Source organism: Bombina bombina, chromosome 12, assembly GCF_027579735.1.
Source record: "Bombina bombina isolate aBomBom1 chromosome 12, aBomBom1.pri, whole genome shotgun sequence".
Lineage (NCBI taxonomy): Eukaryota > Metazoa > Chordata > Amphibia > Anura > Bombinatoridae > Bombina > Bombina bombina.
The window spans coordinates 47,333,757-47,354,358 of NC_069510.1; the positions used below are offsets into that span (position 1 = coordinate 47,333,757).

General features: G+C 42.8%; 1 protein-coding gene across 1 annotated transcript in view; it reads left to right on the forward strand.

Annotated features, from left to right (window-relative positions):
• WDR31 (WD repeat domain 31) overlaps nt 1-20,602 on the forward strand; it is a 144,657-nt gene that overhangs the window by 89,031 nt on the left and 35,024 nt on the right. Inside the window, exon 7 of the mRNA XM_053695335.1 lies at nt 14,494-14,635. Within this exon, the coding sequence (XP_053551310.1) occupies nt 14,494-14,635 (142 nt within the window). The remainder of the gene's footprint in view (nt 1-14,493; nt 14,636-20,602) is intronic.

Sequence of the window (20,602 nt, forward strand, 5' to 3'; positions counted from 1 at the left end):
TCAGTTGGGGGGAACAGTTTGCAGGCTTAACTGCTACAAGGTATGTTCAGTCATCTTTTTCTAGTCAAGACTTAGTAATGCTAGAAGACTGACAAGAATCCCCATGTGGGGAAGGTAAGCCATATTCTGAGACTCAGTATAGAAGGAAGGCTTAATTAACAGGGCTCAAAGACTGGTGGACACTGTTAAAGGGCAATCGATTATTTTATTGTGAAAATATAATATTTATTCAAATTTTTATCACTTTTGAAGTGTTTTATGGGGTTTTATTCCACATTGCAGAATTTTAGACACCTATTTAGGGCTTTGAAGGCCCCAGAACTCCGGAGTGGAGAGGGAGGGGGCCTAAATTTTGCGCCTCAGTTGCGCAGTTCATATTGCAGACAGCTTCATGCAGCTTCACGTGGAGGGTCCAAAGACTACTGGAGGACTTCATAGAGGCTTATTTTCATCAAATTAATCCCCAGGGGCAAGGTAGGGCCACAGCAGATTGCTGTGGCACGGTGCTGTAGTTTGCTAACCGGTTGTCAGCTTTAGGTTGCTCCGGTTCGGGCATTAAGGGGTTAATTGACTTGAAATTTACTGTGCAATCATTCCAAAGCATTAAGATAGTGTGGTAAAAATTTCAGAAAGATTGGATCATTTTTTGAGATTTAGTAAAAAAGTGTGCGCTTTTTATTATTTAAAGGCACAGTACCGTTTTTTCTCAAATTGTATATTTCAGTATTTGAGTGCTGTCTAAGTCTGTTTAACATGTCTGAGCCTACAGATAGACGTTGCTCTATGTGTTTAGTAGCCATTGTGGAACCCCCTTTGCATTTGTGTTTTAAGTGTGCTAATGTATCTATGCATTTTAAAGATCACGATGTTTCACTTAAAAATGTAGCCCAAGATGATTAGTTAACAGAAGGTAATGAGGATAGCCCACCTTCCTCTCCCCATGTGTCGACACCAGTTATGCCCGCGCAAGCGATGCCTAGTACCTCTAGCGCATTGGCCCCTATTACATTACAACAATTAGCAGCAGTCATGGATAATTCCCTTGCGGCATTTTTATCCAAACTGCCAGTTTCTTCTGTTATGTGTGATCAGTCCACGGGTCATCATTACTTCTGGGATATAACTCCTCCCCAACAGGAAATGCAAGAGGATTCACCCAGCAGAGCTGCATATAGCTCCTCCCCTCTACGTCAGTCCCAGTCATTCTCTTGCACCCAACGACTAGATAGGATGTGTGAGAGGACTATGGTGATTATACTTAGTTTTTATGACTTCAATCAAAAGTTTGTTATTTTAAAATAACACCGGAGCGTGTTATTACTTCTCTGGCAGAGTTTGAGGAAGAATCTGTCAGAGTTTTTTACTATGATTTTAACCGGAGTAGTTAAGATCATATTGCTGTTCTCGGCCATCTGAGGGAGGTAAAGGCTTCAGATCAGGGGACAGCGGGCAGAGGAATCTGCATTGAGGTATGTAGCAGTTTTTATTTTCTGAATGGAATTGATGAGAAAATCCTGCCATACCGTTAAAATGACATGTATGTATACACTTCAGTATTCTGGGGATGGTATTTCACCGGAACTACTCTGTTAAAGGTCACTAATCCTTTTTAATAACTATTTATCATGTTAAACGTTTTTGCTGGAATGTAGAATCGTTTACATTGCTGAGGTACTGTGTGAATAAATATTTGGGCATTATTTTCCACTTGGCAGTTTTTTTGGCTTTATTTGTGACAGTTTCGTTTCTCTTCACTGCTGTGTGGGAGAGGGAGGGGCCGTTTTGGCGCTCTTTGCTACGCATCAAAAAATACCAGTCAGTTACTTTTATTTTTCCTGCATGATCCGGTTCATCTCTGATAGATCTCAGGGGTCTTCAAACTTCTTTGAAGGGAGGTAAATTCTCTCAGCAGAGCTGTGAGAATTCTTATAGTGACTGTGAATAAAAACGTTGCTTTGTATTTTTTATGTCAAATTTAATTATTGTTATTTTACTAATGGGAAACAAACCTTTGCTAAAAGTTTTGTTGTTTTAAAGTTTGATGCTATAACTGTTTTTCAGTTCACTATTTCAACTGTCATTTAATCGTTAGTACCTCTTTGAGGCACAGTACGTTTTTTGCTAAAAAAGATTATAACCAAGTTGTAAGTTTTTTGCTAGTGTGTTAAACATGTCTGACTCAGAGGAAGATATCTGTGTCATTTGTTCCAATGCCAAGGTGGAGCCCAATAGAAATTTATGTACTAACTGTATTGATGCTACTTTAAATAAAAGTCAATCTGTACAATGTGAACAAATTTCACCAAACAGCGAGGGGAGAGTTATGCCGACTAACTCGCCTCACGCGGCAGTACCTGCATCTCCCGCCCGGGAGGTGCGTGATATTTTGGCGCCTAGTACATCTGGGCGGCCATTACAGATAACATTACAAGATATGGCTACTGTTATGACTGAAGTTTTGTCTAAATTACCAGAACTAAGAGGCAAGCGTGATCACTCTGGGGTGAGAACAGAGTGCGCTGACAATGCTAGGGCCATGTCTGATACTGCGTCACAGCTCGCAGAGCATGAGGACGGAGAGCTTCATTCTGTGGGTGACGGTTCTGATCCAAACAGATTGGACTCAGATATTTCAAATTTTAAATTTAAATTGGAGAACCTCCGTGTATTACTAGGGGAGGTCTTAGCAGCTCTCAACGATTGTAACACCGTTGCAATACCAGAGAAACTGTGTAGGTTGGATAAATACTTTGCGGTACCGGCGAGTACTGACGTTTTTCCTATACCTAAGAGACTAACTGAAATTGTTACTAAGGAGTGGGATAGACCCGGTGTGCCGTTCTCACCCCCTCCAATATTTAGAAAGATGTTTCCAATAGACGCCACCACTCGGGACTTATGGCAAACGGTCCCCAAGGTGGAGGGAGCAGTTTCTACTTTAGCTAAGCGTACCACTATCCCGGTGGAGGATAGCTGTGCTTTCTCAGATCCAATGGATAAAAAATTAGAGGGTTACCTTAAGAAAATGTTTGTTCAACAAGGTTTTATATTACAACCCCTTGCATGTATCGCGCCGATTACGGCTGCGGCAGCATTTTGGATTGAGTCGCTTGAAGAGAACCTTAGTTCATCTACGCTAGACGACATTACGGACAGGCTTAGAGTCCTTAAACTAGCTAATTCCTTTATTTCGGAGGCCGTAGTACATTTAACCAAACTTACGGCTAAGAACTCAGGATTCGCCATACAGGCACGTAGGGCGCTGTGGCTAAAATCCTGGTCAGCTGATGTTACTTCTAAGTCCAAATTACTTAATATACCTTTCAAGGGGCAGTCTTTATTTGGGCCCGGTTTGAAAGAGATTATCGCTGACATTACAGGAGGTAAGGGCCACGCCCTACCTCAAGACAAAGCCAAAGCTAAGGCTAGACAGTCTAATTTTCGTCCCTTTCGGAACTTTAAAACAGGAGCAGCATCAACCTCCACTGCACCAAAACAGGAAGGAGCTGTTGCTCGTTACAGGCAAGGCTGGAAGCCTAACCAGTCCTGGAACAAGAGCAAGCAGGCCAGGAAACCTGCTGCTGCCCCAAAGACAGCATGAACCGAGAGCCCCCGATCCGGGACCGGATCTAGTGGGGGGCAGACTCTCTCTCTTCGCCCAGGCCTGGGCAAGAGATGTTCAGGATCCCTGGGCTCTAGAGATCATATCGCAGGGATACCTTCTAGACTTCAAATTATCTCCCCCAAGAGGGAGATTTCATCTGTCAAGGTTGTCAACAAACCAGATAAAGAAAGAAGCGTTTCTACGCTGCGTACAAGATCTGTTATTAATGGGAGTGATCCATCCGGTTCCGCGGTCGGAACAAGGACAAGGGTTCTACTCAAACCTGTTTGTGGTTCCCAAAAAAGAGGGAACTTTCAGGCCAATCTTAGATTTAAAGACTCTAAACAAATTCCTAAGAGTTCCATCGTTCAAAATGGAAACTATTCGGACAATCTTACCCATGATCCAAGAGGGTCAGTACATGACCACAGTGGATTTAAAGGATGCTTACCTTCACATACCGATCCACAAAGATCATCACCGGTATCTAAGGTTTGCCTTCTTAGACAGGCACTACCAGTTTGTAGCTCTTCCATTCGGATTGGCTACGGCTCCAAGAATCTTCACAAAGGTTCTGGGTGCCCTTCTAGCGGTACTAAGACCGCGAGGGATTTCGGTAGCTCCGTACCTAGACGACATTCTAATTCAAGCTTCAAGCTTTCAAACTGCCAGGTCTCATACAGAGTTAGTTCTGGCATTTCTAAGGTCGCATGGATGGAAAGTGAACGAAAAGAAGAGTTCTCTCTTTCCTCTCACAAGAGTTCCATTCTTGGGGACTCTTATAGATTCTGTAGAAATGAAGATTTACCTGACAGAAGACAGGTTAACAAAGCTTCAAAATGCATGCCGCGTCCTGCATTCCATTCAACACCCGTCAGTAGCTCAATGCATGGAGGTGATCGGCTTAATGGTAGCGGCAATGGACATAGTACCTTTTGCACGCCTACACCTCAGACCGCTGCAATTATGCATGCTAAGTCAGTGGAATGGGGATTACTCAGATTTGTCCCCTACTCTGAATCTGAATCAAGAGACCAGAAATTCTCTTCTATGGTGGCTTTATCGGCCACACCTGTCCAGGGGGATGCCATTCAGCAGGCCAGACTGGACAATTGTAACAACAGACGCCAGCCTACTAGGTTGGGGCGCTGTCTGGAATTCTCTGAAGGCTCAGGGACTATGGAATCAGGAGGAGAGTCTCCTTCCAATAAACATTCTGGAATTGAGAGCAGTGCTCAATGCCCTTCTGGCTTGGCCCCAGTTAACAACTCGGGGGTTCATCAGGTTTCAGTCGGACAACATCACGACTGTAGCTTACATCAACCATCAGGGAGGGACAAGAAGCTCCCTAGCAATGATGGAAGTATCAAAGATAATTCGCTGGGCAGAGTCTCACTCTTGCCACCTGTCAGCAATCCACATCCCGGGAGTGGAGAACTGGGAGGCGGATTTCTTGAGTCGCCAGACTTTTCATCCGGGGGAGTGGGAACTTCATCCGGAGGTCTTTGCCCAAATACTTCGACGTTGGGGCAAACCAGAGATAGATCTCATGGCGTCTCGCCAGAACGCCAAACTTCCTCGCTACGGGTCCAGATCCAGGGATCCGGGAGCAGTTCTGATAGATGCTTTGACAGCACCTTGGAACTTCAGGATGGCTTATGTGTTTCCACCCTTCCCGCTGCTTCCTCGATTGATTGCCAAAATCAAACAGGAGAGAGCATCAGTAATTCTAATAGCACCTGCATGGCCACGCAGGACTTGGTATGCAGATCTAGTGGACATGTCATCCTGTCCGCCTTGGTCTCTACCTCTAAGACAGGACCTTCTGATACAGGGTCCATTCAAACATCAAAATCTAACTTCTCTGAAGCTGACTGCTTGGAAATTGAACGCTTGATTTTATCAAAACGTGGTTTTTCTGAGTCGGTTATTGATACCCTAATTCAGGCTAGGAAGCCTGTTACCAGAAGGATTTACCATAAAATATGGCGGAAATACCTATACTGGTGCGAATCCAAAGGTTACTCCTGGAGTAAGGTTAGGATCGCTAGGATACTGTCTTTTCTACAAGAAGGTTTAGAAAAGGGGTTATCAGCTAGTTCATTAAAGGGACAGATTTCAGCTCTGTCCATCTTGTTACACAGACGTCTGTCAGAAAATCCAGACGTCCAGTCCTTTTGTCAGGCTTTAGCTAGGATCAAGCCTGTGTTTAAAGCTGTTGCTCCACCATGGAGTTTAAACTTAGTTCTTAACGTTTTACAGGGTGTTCCGTTTGAACCCCTTCATTCCATTGATATAAAAATGTTATCTTGGAAAGTTCTGTTTTTAATGGCTATTTCCTCGGCTCGAAGAGTCTCTGAGTTATCAGCCTTACATTGTGATTCCCCTTATCTGATTTTTCACTCAGACAAGGTAGTTTTGCGTACTAAACCTGGGTTCTTACCTAAGGTAGTCACTAACAGGAACATCAATCAAGAGATTGTTGTCCCATCCTTGTGTCCAAATCCTTCTTCAAAGAAGGAACGTCTTTTACACAATCTGGATGTAGTTCGTGCCCTCAAGTTCTACTTGCAGGCAACTAAAGATTTTCGCCAAACTTCTTCCTTGTTTGTCGTTTACTCTGGACAGAGGAGAGGTCAAAAAGCTTCTGCTACCTCTCTCTCTTTTTGGCTTCGTAGCATAATACGTTTAGCCTATGAGACTGCTGGACAGCAGCCTCCTGAAAGAATTACAGCTCACTCCACTAGAGCTGTGGCTTCCACTTGGGCCTTTAAGAATGAGGCCTCTGTTGAACAGATTTGCAAGGCTGCAACTTGGTCTTCACTTCATACTTTTTCCAAATTTTACAAATTTGACACTTTTGCTTCTTCGGAGGCTATTTTTGGGAGAAAGGTTCTTCAGGCAGTGGTTCCTTCTGTATAATGAGCCTGCCTTTCCCTCCCGTCATCCGTGTACTTTTGCTTTGGTATTGGTATCCCAGAAGTAATGATGACCCGTGGACTGATCACACATAACAGAAGAAAACATAATTTATGCTTACCTGATAAATTCCTTTCTTCTGTTGTGTGATCAGTCCACGGCCCGCCCTGTTTTTAAGGCAGGTAAATATCTTTTAAATTATACTCCAGTCACCACTTCACCCTTGGTTACTCCTTTCTCGTTGATTCTTGGTCGAATGACTGGGACTGACGTAGAGGGGAGGAGCTATATGCAGCTCTGCTGGGTGAATCCTCTTGCATTTCCTGTTGGGGAGGAGTTATATCCCAGAAGTAATGATGACCCGTGGACTGATCACACAACAGAAGAAAGGAATTTATCAGGTAAGCATAAATTATGTTTTTTCCTAAAAAGCGTGATAGCTCAGGTTTTAAGAACAGAGTATGAGCAATCAGAAGCTTTGGAGGGTTTATCTGTTGTTCCCTCACAACACTCTGAAGTGTCGTTGAGGGATATGCTGTCCGAGGGAGAAATTTCTGACACTGGAAAGGTTTCTCAGAATCAGATTCCTTAGCATTTAAATTTAAGCTGGAACACCTCCGTGTGCTGCTTAAGGAGGTATTAGCTATGCTGGATGATTGTGACCCCATGGTGGTCCCAGAAAAATTGTGTAAAATGGACAAATACCTAGAAGTCCCTGTATACACTGATGCGTTTCCAATCCCGAAGAGGGTGGCGGATATTGTGGATAAGGAGTGGGAGAGACCAGGTGTACCCTTTGTTCCCCCCCCTATCTTTAAGAAAATGTTCCCCATTACTGATCCCAGGCGGGACGCATGGCAGACGGTCCCTAAGGTAGAGGGGGCAGTTTCAACACTAGCCAAGCGCACAACCATACCAATTGAAGACAGTTGTGCGTTCAAAGATCCTATGGATAAAAAATTAGAAGGTTTACTAAAGAAAATATTTGTTCAACAAGGTTTCCTTCTCCAACCTGTTGCCTGCATTATTCCTGTAACTACTGCAGCGGCTTTCTGGTTTGAGGCACTGGAGGAGTCGCTCCAGACGGAGACCTCATATGACGAAATTATGGATAGAATTAAGGCGCTAAAGCTGGCTAATTCTTTTATCACGGATGCCGCTTTGCAATTAGCTAAGTTAGCGGCGAAAAATTCTGCTTTTGCCATCATGGCGCGCAGTGCACTTTGGCTTAAATCATGGTCGGCCGATGTGTCGTCTAAGACAAAGATATTGAATATTCCTTTCAAGAGAAAGACCCTTTTCGGGCCCGAGTTGAAAGATATTATTTCGGATATCACTGGGGGAAAGGGCCATGCCCTCCCGCAAGATAGGTCTTTTAAGGCTAAAAACAAGGCTAATTTTCGTTCCTTTCGCAACTTCAGGAGCGGTCCTGCTTCAACCTCTGCGACCGCAAAGCAAGAGGGTAACTCTCCACAGCCCAAGGCAACCTGGAAACCTTTGCAGGGCTGGAACAAGGGTAAACAGGCCAAGAAGCCTGCAGCTGCTACTAAGACAGCATGAAAGGGTAGCCCCCGATCCGGGACCGGATCTGGTAGGGGGCAGACTCTCTCTCTTTGCTCAGGCTTGGGCAAGAGATATTCCCGATCCCTGGGCATTAGAGATAGTTGCTCAGGGATATCTTCTAGAATTCAAGGACTCTCCCCCAAGAGGAAGGTTCCACATTTCTCGTCTGTCTTCAGACCAGACAAAGAAAGAGGCGTTCTTACGCTGTGTAGAAGATCTACTCAAGATGGGAGTGATCTATCCAGTCCCAATTACAGAACAAGGACTGGGTTTTTACTCAAACCTGTTTGTGGTTCCCAAAAAGGAAGGAACTTTCAGACCAATCCTGGATCTAAAAATTCTAAACAAATTCCTCAGAGTCCCATCTTTCAAGATGGAGACCATTCGGACAATCTTACCGATGATCCAGGAGGTCAATATATGACTACCGTGGATCTACAGGATGCGTACCTTCATATTCCTATCCACAAAGATCACCATCAGTTCCTAAGGTTCGCTTTTCTGGACAAGCATTACCAGTTCGTGGCCCTTCCCTTCGGGTTGGCCACCGCTCCCAGAATTTTCACAAAGGTGCTAGGGTCCCTTCTAGCGGTACTAAGACCGCGGGGCATTGCAGTAGCACCTTATCTGGACGACATCTTAATACAGGCGTCGTCTTTTCCCAGAGCCAAGGCTCATACTGAGATTGTTCTGGCCTTTCTAAGGTCTCACGGGTGGAAGGTGAACATCGAAAAAAGTTCTCTGTCCCCGCTTATAAGGGTTCCCTTCCTGGGAACATTAATAGACTCGGTAGAAATGAAAATATTTCTGACGGAGGTCAGAAGGTTAAAGCTTCTAAGCACTTGCCAAGCTCTTCATTCCATTCCTCGGGCCATCTGTAGCTCAGTGCATGGAGGTAATCGGATTAATGGTAGCAGCAATGAACGTAGTCCCTTTTGCTCTAATTCATCTCAGGCCACTGCAATTGTGCATGCTCAAACAGTGGAATGGGGATTATGCAGATTTGTCTCCTCAGATCCAACTGGACCAGAAAACCAGAGATTCTCTTCTCTGGTGGTTGTCTCAGGATCACCTGTCTCAGGGAATGTGCTTCCGCAGACCGGAGTGGATCATTGTGACGACCGACGCCAGTCTGTTAGGCTGGGGCGCGGTCTGGGGCTCCCTGAAAGCTCAGGGCCTATGGTCTCGGGAAGAGTCTCTTCTCCTGATAAACATTTTGGAACTGAGAGCGATATTCAATACGCTCCAGGCATGGCCTCAGCTAGCGGCGGCCAAGTTCATCAGATTTCAGTCGGACAACATCACGACTGTAGCATACATCAATCATCAGGGAGGAACAAAGAGTTCCTTAGCGATGAAGGAAGTAACCAAGATAATCCGGTGGGCGGAGGATCACTCTTGCCACCTATCTGCAATTCACATCCCAGGAGTAGACAACTGGGAAGCGGATTTCCTAAGTCGTCAGACTTTTCACCCGGGGGAGTGGGAACTCCACCCGGAGGTATTTGCTCAGCTCACTCAGCTTTGGGGCATTACAGAGTTGGATCTGATGGCGTCCCGTCAGAACACCAAACTTCCTCTTTACGGATCCAGGTCCAGGGATCCCAAGGCGGCATTGATAGATGCTCTAGTAGCGCCTTGGTCCTTCAATCTGGCCTATGTCTTTCCACCGTTTCCCCTTCTCCCTCGGCTGGTAGCCAGAATCAAACAGGAGAAGGCCTTGGTAATTCTGATAGCGCCTGCGTGGCCACGCAGGACTTGGTATGCAGACCTAGTGGACATGTCATCTGTTCCACCATGGACACTGCCAATGCTGCAGGATCTTCTAATACAGGGTCCTTTCAAGCATCCAAATCTAGTTTCTCTGCAGCTGACTGCTTGGAGATTGAACGCTTAATTCTATCCAAGCGTGGGTTCTCTGAATCAGTCATAGATACTCTGATCCAAGCTAGAAAACCTGTCACCAGGAAAATTTACCATAAGATATGGCGGAAATATCTTTGTTGGTGTGAATTCAAGGGTTACTCGTGGAGTAAGATTAGGATTCCAAGAATATTGTCTTTTCTCCAAGAAGGATTGGAGAAAGGCTTATCAGCTAGTTCCTTAAAGGGGCAGATATCCACTCTGTCGATCCTTTTACACAAGCGTCTGGCAGCAGTACCAGATGTTCAAGCGTTTGTACAGGCGTTAGTCAGAATCAAGCCTGTCTATAAACCTGTGGCTCCTCCATGGAGTCTAAATTTAGTTCTTTCAGTTCTTCAAGGGGTTCCGTTTGAACCTTTACATTCCATAGATATTAAGTTATTATCTTGGAAAGTTTTGTTTTTGGTTGCTATATCTTCTGCTCCAAGAGTTTCAGAATTGTCTGCTTTGCAGTGTAATTCACCCTATCTGGTGTTCCATGCAGATAAGGTCGTTTTACGTACCAAACCTGGTTTTCTTCCTAAAGTTGTTTCTAATAAGAACATTAACCAGGAAATCATTGTTCCTTCCTTGTGTCCTAATCCAGCTTCTAAGAAGGAACGGCTTTTACACAATCTTGATGTGGTTCGTGCTTTGAAATTCTATTTACAAGCAACTAAGGATTTCAGACAAACATCATCTTTGTTTGTTGTCTATTCTGGTAAGAGGAGAGGTCACAAAGCGTCGGCTACCTCTCTTTCTTTCTGGTTGAAAAGCATCATCCGATTGGCTTATGAGACTGCTGGGCAGCAGCCTCCTGAACGAATTACAGTTCATTCCACCAGAGCTGTGGCTTCCACTTTGGCCTTCAAGAATGAGGCTTCTGTTGAACAGATTTGTAAGGCAGCGACTTGGTCTTCACTGCATACTTTTGCCAAATTTTATAAATTCGATACTTTTGCCTCTTCGGAGGCTATTTTTGGGAGAAAGGTTTTGCAAGCAGTGGTGCCTTCCGTTTAGGTTACCTGTCTTGTTCCCTCCCTTCACCCATGTCCTAAAGCTTTGGTATCGGTATCCCACAAGTAAGGATGAATCCGTGGACTGGATACACCTTGCAAGAGAAAACAGAATTTATGCTTACCTGATAAATTACTTTCTCTTGCGGTGTATCCAGTCCACGGACCGCCCTGGCAATTAAGTCAGGTTAAAATTTTATTGTTTAAACTACAGTCACCACTGCACCCTTTGGTTTCTCCTTTTTCTCCTAACCGTCGGTCGAATGACTGGGGGGTGGAGCCAGAGGGGGAGCTATATGGACAGCTCTGCTGTGTGTTCTATTTGCCACTTCCTGTAGGGAATGAGAGTATCCCACAAGTAAGGATGAATCCGTGGACTGGATACACCGCAAGAGAAAGTAATTTATCAGGTAAGCATAAATTCTGTTTTTAGTGTTGTCCGATAGGAGAGTATGATGTTTGTAAAGTGTGCTCAAACCTGAGCAGTGACTTGTTACCCGCTGTATTTGTCAGATACGGATTACATTGATTTTGTTGCGTGGTCACTGGAGTGATAATTTACCTGGTCTGTATATCCCCTCAGCAGACAGCCCGCATCTAGACGTATTGCGTTCCTTTACGGTGTAGACTCGCAGAACGTGGTGTGTGTATCTCGTATACTGATGTCACGTGGGTTCAGAGGTCATCAGATAAATCAATGCAAGCCGTTACTTTGTAACGCTGTTGCCAATAAAACTTGCCACAAAATTATAGTCTTTGTTGCAATTGTAGAAGTTTATCCAGCTTTGAGTGTAAATATCTCAATGTATCTATATATAGCTATTATGCAATTCGACACCGCCCTCTGTTCCAACTGTAGAACTCTTCAGCCTGGGTGTTGCTTATAAATAGTTGGCAAAGTGATGTATCGTAGTCCTGTCAATGCCTTATCAATACATGTCTGCTAGTTTAAAGCTGCCTCTCTTTTTATGGTTTTATTCTTATTTTTCTACTATCTGGAGGGGATTTGCCGATTAGCAGCAGGATACTGAATTCCCTGGGCGCACTTAACCTTGTTATTGTTATACCTTTAACCCCTTTACCCAATAAGGCGTATATATACATTGTGCGCTACTTAGCCTATTGTTTTAAGTTACAGCCAAGAGCTGGAGTTCCTGAGCTCTAAACATCTGCCTGCATATGGAACCGGATTGGTGCTCTGGTTCCATATGAGGGCAGATGCCAGATTGTTACACAGAGTGACACTGTCTGTCACTAAGTGTAGCGATCAGCTGCTGGTACCCGTGGAAGGTGTTAGCCAACGATCAGCAAGCGGTACCCAGGTGCTAAACCTTAAATGGGCCGGCTCCTAAGCTTTCATTTCTGCTTTTCAAATATAAGATACCAAGAGAACAACAAAAAATTGATAATAGGAGTAAATTAGAAAGTTGCTTAAAATTACAAGCTCTATCTGAATCATGAAATAATTTTTTTTTGGGGTTTAGTGTCCCTTTACGTTAAAACTTTATTTTTCTATTTGCTCTTCAGGATAGCTGAACTCCCGCAGCCCATTGGTGGACCATGTTGTGAATAAAATAAACACAAAAACATACAGTTTTACATTTTAACGCCTTAACGTCCAAGGACGTGTCAGGCATGTCCTTATTTGGATGTCAGTTAACGACCAAGGACGTGCCTGACACGTCCTCTGGGGTTTGAAGCTCTGGAAGCAATCGTGATTGCTTCCAGGGTATTGCAGTGATGCCTCAATATTGAGGCATCACTGCAATACCCTTTTTACCCCACCGATACAGAGAGAGCCACTCTGTGGCCTCTCTGCATCGGCCAGCGATGGTGCCGATCGTTGGTGGGTGGGAGCTGTAGCATGGAGGCAGGTGGGTGGCCCATCACTGGTCCACTTCCTTCCAGCTGCCAGTACCCAAGATGGCGGCAACTAGGTAGAGGGGGGAGGGTTAGAGAGCTGTTTGGGGGAGGGATCAGGGAGGTTGGGTGCTAAGGGGGGATCCAACACTACAGAATGGTTAGAAAAAAATAATAATAATAAAAAAAGGCTTTTATTTTAGTACTGGCAGGCTTTCTGCAAGTACTTAAGATGGCGGTGACAATTGTGATTTGGGGGAGTGAAGAGAGCTGTTTGAGGGGGATCAGGGAGAGATCAGGGGGTGTGATGTGTCAGGTGGGAGGCTTATCTCTACACTAAAGCTAAAATTAACCCTGCAAGCTACCTAATTAACCCCTTAACTGCTGGGCATAATACAAGTGTGGTGCGCAGCGGCATTAAGCAGACTTCTAATTACCAAAACCAATGCCAAAGCCATAAATGTCTGCTATTTCTGAACAAAGGGGATCACAGTGAAGCATTTACAACCATTTGTGCCATAATTGCACAAGTTGTTTGTAAATAATTTCAGTGAGAAACCTAAAGTTTGTGAAAAAGTGAACAATTTCTTTTATTTGATCGCATTTGGCGGTGAAATGGTGGCATGAAATATACCAAAATGGGCCTAGATTAATACTTTGGGATGTCTTCGAAAAAAATATATATACATGCCAAGGGATATTCAGAGATTCCTGAAAGATATCAGTGTTCCAATCTAACTAGCGCTAATTTTGAAAAAAAGTGGTTTGGAAATAGCAAAGTGCTACTTGTATTTATGGCCCTATAAATTACAAAAAAGCAAAGAACATGTAAACATTGGGTATTTCTGAACTCAGGACAAAATTTAGAAACTATTTAGCATGGGTGTTTTTTGGTGGTTGTAGATGTGTAACAGATATTGGGGGTCAAATTTAGAAAAAATTTGTTTTTGTTTTTTCATTTTTTTCCTCATATTTTATATTTTTTTTATAGTAAATTATAAGATAATGAAAATAATGGTATCTTTAGAAAGTCCATTTAATGGCAAGAAAAACGGTATATAATATGCGTGGGTACAGTAAATGAGGAAGAGGAAAATTACAGCTAAACACAAACACAGCAGAAATGTAAAAATAGCCTTGGTCCCAAACGGACAGAAAATGGAAAAGTGCTGTGGTCATTAAAGGGTTAAAATTACATCTTAAAGATAATACAAATTTAAAATGACCTTAAAGGGACATTATTCAGACAGACCATTTAGTCACTATACAGACCAGATCGCTGGGGTGGGAGTCAGTGGGAGCCCCCAGATTGCCCTCAAGGCTCTGAGCCTTCGTCAGCACCTGACTGGGACAATTGGCGACGGCTCAGAGCCGTCGTTAGCCCTCAAGGGGTTAAAATGGTATATTCTGTCTAAATCGTGAAATAAATTTGTTTGCGTTGTATGTATAAAAATGACTTTATTACGCCTTTAACCTATATTGTTTTCACTCATTTTGAGTTCTGCTGACTAACACAGTGGCTGATATATGGGGGATTATTCTGAACCTGTATATGAATTCCTTTTCGCTTTTGCTTTGTCTAATGACTCCGTATCTGATAACGAAGCTATGACGGTTCTATTATTTCAGCATCTGGGATACACGGGACCTGCAGGTGGCTCACACCTTCCCCATGAAGCAATACTTCCAAACGCATTGTGATGTCAGTGAGGATGGAACGTACTGTCTGACCTGCAGCAATGGCTTCGGCGGGCAGGGATGCGAAGCCACAGTAAGTGACTTGCTGCTCATTATATAGAAGGCGCCATGTACATTCTGTATTTAGCTCATGTAGTATCAGGATGTGTAATATATAGTGGTATTCTTTATATAGGTAACACTGAAGGTAGAGACAGGGGTGGGTCATACAGGCGGGAGGGGAATAAGGGCTCTGGGCTGAGGGGCCCCCCAAATGCTAAGGGTGGCCCTGTTGAAAACTCTTAATTTTCAGGCAAATTTAAATGGATAGTAAACACCAAAAATGTTATTGTTTAAAAAGATAGATAATACATTTGTTACCCATTCCCCAGTTTTGCATAACCAACACTGTTATATTAATATAATTTTTACCTCTGTAATTACCTTGTATCGAAGCTTCTACTGACTGCCTCCTTATCTCAGGTCTTTTGACAGACTTGCATTTTAGCCAATCAGGGCTGACTCTTAAATAACGTACAGGAGCACAATGATATTTCTATGAAACACATGAACTAACGCCCTCTAGCTGTGAAAAACTGTCAAATGCATTCAGATAAGAGGCGGCCTTCAAGGGCTTAGACATTAGCATATGAGCCTACCTTCGTTTAGCTTTCAACTAAGAATGCCAAGAGAACAAAGCAAATTTGATGATACAAGTGAATTAGAAAGTTGTTTAAAATGACATGCCCTATCTGAATCATGAAAGTTTAATTATAATAAAAGTAAATTGCAATTTATTTTAGAACACATATATAAAGGGACATTAAATAAATTTGTATAAGCATAGTACTGATACTATTCCCACCTCCCTCTAGTCATGAGTGCTACCATGTTGAAATCTAGCTTTCACTACATTCCAGTGCTGACCTGTTTGCACATGTGCAGTAACTCTCCTTCAGATACCTGCAGTGTAACCTAGGTTCCAATATGGCCGCACCCATGATTATAGGTAGGTGCATGACGTATTTAGTTTTTAGTGTCCCTTTAAACATATTTTATATTACAGTCTCAAAGTGTTCACTGTCCCTTTAATATATATGCCGTATATGTGTATACACTTGGATACCATGGTATGCAAACCAGCGCTTTGCAAACAAACAACAATAATATTTATAGAAACATACTGCAAACATTTGAAATATTTTGCATTGCAACTCTTTGTTATTTAAATCCAGCTTTACAAATGTACAGAATTACACATGGGATTTCATTTGCATTAGTCATACGTTAGCTTATGTAAATCTTTTGTTTGCTGCTGACGATTTTATTCTATTTATTTATTTTTTGCATCGTTACAAAATTCTCTGAATCTGCTTTACAGATGTATTAGAGCTTAACTGAATCTGTTGACATTGGCGGTTGCCAACCATTTGGTTTGTTACGTTACGCACTTAATCTTCGTCTCCACGTAGCTCCCATGCGCATGTTACTAGGTAGCCTTTTGGCAGTATTAAGTGCTTAATAGATGTTGAGTGATTTGTAGATTACTGTTGCATAACAGATCATTTTCATCGCATAAGTAATTGCTCATCTATTTACATTCTGTTTGCTCAGTAGTTGGCTGTGAATGCTATTAATAGGACATAGAAGTTAAAGGAACATGAAACCCCAAACATTTTCTTTAATGATTTAGGTAGAACATAAACTTTTAAACAACTTTCTAGTTTATTTCTATTATCAAATTTGTTTCATTCTCTTGGTTTCATTTGTTGAAGGAGCAGCAATGCACTACTGGTTTCTAACTGAACACATGGGTAGATATATGCAGCAGCCAATCAGCAGTTAGAGCCTAGGTTTTTTGCTGCTCCTCAGCTTTCCTAGAAAAAAACCTTTCAGCACAGGAAGCAAAATAAATAATAGAAGTAAATTGGAAAGTTGTTTAAAATCACAAGCTCTTTCTGGATCATGAAAGGGAAAACAATTGGGTTTTATGTCCCTTTAAAGGGCCATAATAGTTAAAAAATGACACAATATTATTAGTTAGATTGTGTATTTTTTAGACTATCGACCCTATACTACTGTGTGGTTAACCCTGCAAAGGGTTTAAATACAAAGTAGAAGTACCGCGTGGGACCCACAGAACACTGCTTGTCCAGAGTGGAAACTGCAGCTGATCCAATCAGCAGCGCTAGTTACACAGCTGAGTTGTGCGAATAGCACTGCCGATTGGATCGGTGATGGATTCTGCTGTGTGTTTAAAGGGACTGTAAACCCAGACTTTTTATTTCATGATTCAGACAGAGCAGCATTTTTAAGCTACTTTCTAATTTACTCCTATTATCAATTTGTCTTCATTCTCTTGCTATCTTTATTTAAAAAGCAGGAATCTAAAGTATTTTACTATCTTTGGTTCAGAACCTGGGTTATGCTTGCTTATTGATGGCTAAATGTAAGCCACCAATAAGCAAGCGCTATCCATGGTGCTGAACCTAAAATGGGCCGGCTCCTAAGCTTTAAAAGCTTTTTTTCTTTAATGATTCAGATAGAGCAGGCAATTTTAAAGAGTCAGTAAACCCACTAAATAATCAGCCAGATTACAAGTTTTGCGTTATGAGCGGCTCGCTAATAACTTGCAAGTTATTTCCACCGCTCACCTTTAATAGCGCTGCTATTACAGGTTTGCAAAAACCCGGCGTTTGCGGGTGATATGGCTGCGCTGAGCTCCATACCGCACACAAATACCAGCGCTGCTTTGAGCTGGTTTTACGTGCTTGTGCACGATTTCCCCATAGACATCAATGGGGAGAGCCGGCTAAAAAAAAAGCCTAACACCTGCAATAAAGGAGCTTAAAGCTTCGTAATGCAGCCCCATTAAAGTCTGATGGGGAAAGAAAATTTATGTTTAAACCTAACACCCTAACATAAACCCTGAGTCTAAACACCCCTAATCTGCTGCCCCCGACATCGCTGACTCCTACATTACACTTATTAACCCCTAATCTGCCGCCCAAATGTCGCCGCCACCTACATAAATTTATTAACCCCTAATTTGCCGCCCCAACCTACACTTATTAACCCCTAATTTGCCGCCCCCAACGTTGCCGCCGCCACTATACTAAAGTTATTAACCCCTAAACCTCTGGCCTCCCACATCACTAACACTAAATAAATATATTAACCCCTAACGTAACCCTAACCCTGACACCCCTAACTTTAATATAATTAAAATAATTCTCAATAGGGGGCGGAGTTGGCGCAGCTAAGATGGCTGCATAACTCCAGTGCTCTGATTACCAGCTCCAAGAATCATGCCACAGCAAGTCCTAAACGGCTACCAAAAAACAGTATGATATGACCCTCAGATCAGTACAAATAAGAAGCATTTAAAGATCCTTTCCTTGGAGGTCTGGGCCCACTACAGCCGACACTAAAGAGTGTTTGCGTTTCACCATGCAATGTGTGTCGCACCTAATAATCCGTAGCGTACCGGATAGTAACAGAGAACTAAGGAGGCAGCATCACTAGTATTACGGAGCAACAGGCTAGAGGTAAAACTCTTATATACTGCCCTTCTCTGGATGCTTTGCTGGGTTGTGTGGGTGGGTATAGCCGGTAGCAGAATATACGGCCTGCACGTACTTAAGTGAACAGCAAAGAGAGACTGCCTAGCCCATAAACAATGCAATATACTATAAATATATCATCATAGACACTGCCAGATAGACATACAGATCGGCAGGGATAGTACCTACTCAGACAGCTCAGACAGAGGAACCTTGAAGCAGGTGTCTTGTTATTACCGGGACTGAAACTACATTCCTGCACAACACAGGCCTGAATTAACTGGAGATATAATAATAGCAGTGAGAACAGAACCTGTAATTTTCAGAACAAGACAAGTGTGATAGCACTATTTATAACACAGAGGAGGTAATTGAACTTTGATTTAATCCACAATCTGCAGAATTTGAGAGGGAGATCTATTGTTATAAAACCTGTAAAACAGCCTTTATTAAATGAGACACATAAATTGGTGAAAGTAATACTTCCTTTAGTATCCCAAATATTGGAACAAGTTAAAAGGGACTTTTTTGGCCCCTACTGGAGGAGACACAGTGCGGAGCAAATTATAGACCTTAGCTATCTAAAGATATCTTGACACTGCAACAAACTACAGGAACAAGCTAAAAAATACAAATAAGCACAATAGCTCCCTCTATATAAGAACTCAAGGAAGTGCCACTAGTTAGGAGAGCACATCGATACAGCTATAACATGAACAACAAACGATTACCCAAATCCACCAGAACTGCTAAGATTGCAAGCCAAAACGACAACACGGTGGAACAATTTTTCTCAACGTCAGGCCCAAAAGCTAGAATGGATGGAGCAGCGGGAACCTCCCCAAAGAATAGGAAAGCAACACTCCAAAACAGTGTAGACTCCACAGAAGAGAGCACACAAGTCCCAAATACACTTCTATCTACACTGGCATCCAAGCAGGACATTGCAGACATCATATGCACCTGTATTAGGGAAGAAATTGCCGAAATTAAGCAAGACCTTCATTCTGTTGGCAATAGAGTTGAAGCTCTGGAGGAATATACAGATAACCTGCAGGATGAAATAAACACTGTTTAAGATTCTACCATGCATCACACGACCATGATGGCTGAATTATACGATAAAATTGAAGAGCTTGAAAACCGGAGCTGTAGAAAGAATCTCAGAATCCATGGTATACCTGAGTCTGTGCTCCCTAAAGATCTCCCAACATATCTGCGAGCCTTGTTTGGCCATTTAAGGAACACCACACCAACTACAGATATCCATAGGGTCAGGGCTCATAGGGCATTGAGGCCTAAACCCCCTGACATGGCCCTCCACGGGATATTATAATGAAGTTCAATCTCTCAAGAAAAAAACAACCAGTAAAGTTCAGAGGAGTGGTGCTGCTGTCAGGCTTACACAAGAAATTCCTGTAATAAGAATGAATGTCATAAGAATAGGACCACAACTGCAGAAATTGTTATATGTTTGAATGGGGGAATGTTGAACACTGTATATCAAGAAGAGTTTTACTTTCTAATTGCTACAGTGTATATACATTCTCCTTCCTTATAATATTAGGCAATGCTGACTTAACAACTGAGATGGTAGACTTTATATCTATGCACAGAGTAAATTCAGCTAACCATGAAAAAGGTAAGACAAAAAGTAACATGAAGCTGTTCACACTTTTAGAATAGACAGCGCTGTAACAATTAGACCGGTATTTGAGGGGTAAATCCCTTTCTATTATAAGTTACGGTAACATGAGAAATGTCAGAATGATGTAGCTAAATTTAATGAGCATTATTCACATTGTGGCAAGCTTTTCCTGTATGAAATAGGTCAAGATTGGTTCTTAGGTTAAAGTTCCGTTTTTATTAATAGCTGCTTGCGGTTGTTATGCAATTTCTTATAAGACTGTATGCAGTAGGCACTTACCGGTAAGTACTGCAATTGCAGGTTGGAGGAGAGGAAGGCTGAAGAAGATTCGAGCAAGCGGTTGTGCTTTGCACGGCTGAGCTTTCCGCTGTCGGGCGAGGTTCCGGTGGCGTGTGACGTCACAGCCGAAACTTTTACAGCCGGGAGCTGCAGAGCTGAGATCAATGTGTAGCTTGGGGAGATGCTTGTGAGCAGGAGTAGAAAGTAGGCGGCACAAGAATTCCAAGCAGGTGTGGATGAGTGCAGTAATCATTTATAGGGTAAGTAGAAAATGGCTTGATATAAGGTGCAAGGATTTAGAGGCCAAAGGATAGTTGAAGAACAAGGTCCGTAAAAATTATGACAGCTGCAATTTTTTCAGGATTTATCACAGCGGACGCTGCAAAGGAGAAGAGAATTGGCTCCACTAACGGCTCTACTCCGCCAAAAGAGAATTCTTTACAGATGGGGATTCCCCTTCCATTTATATGTATTACATGGCAGTAGCAAATTGTCGTGCAGAAACATAGCAGACATAGGAGACTTCTGCGCAACACTGGACTTAGAACTTCCGAAGATGCCGGATCCAGAT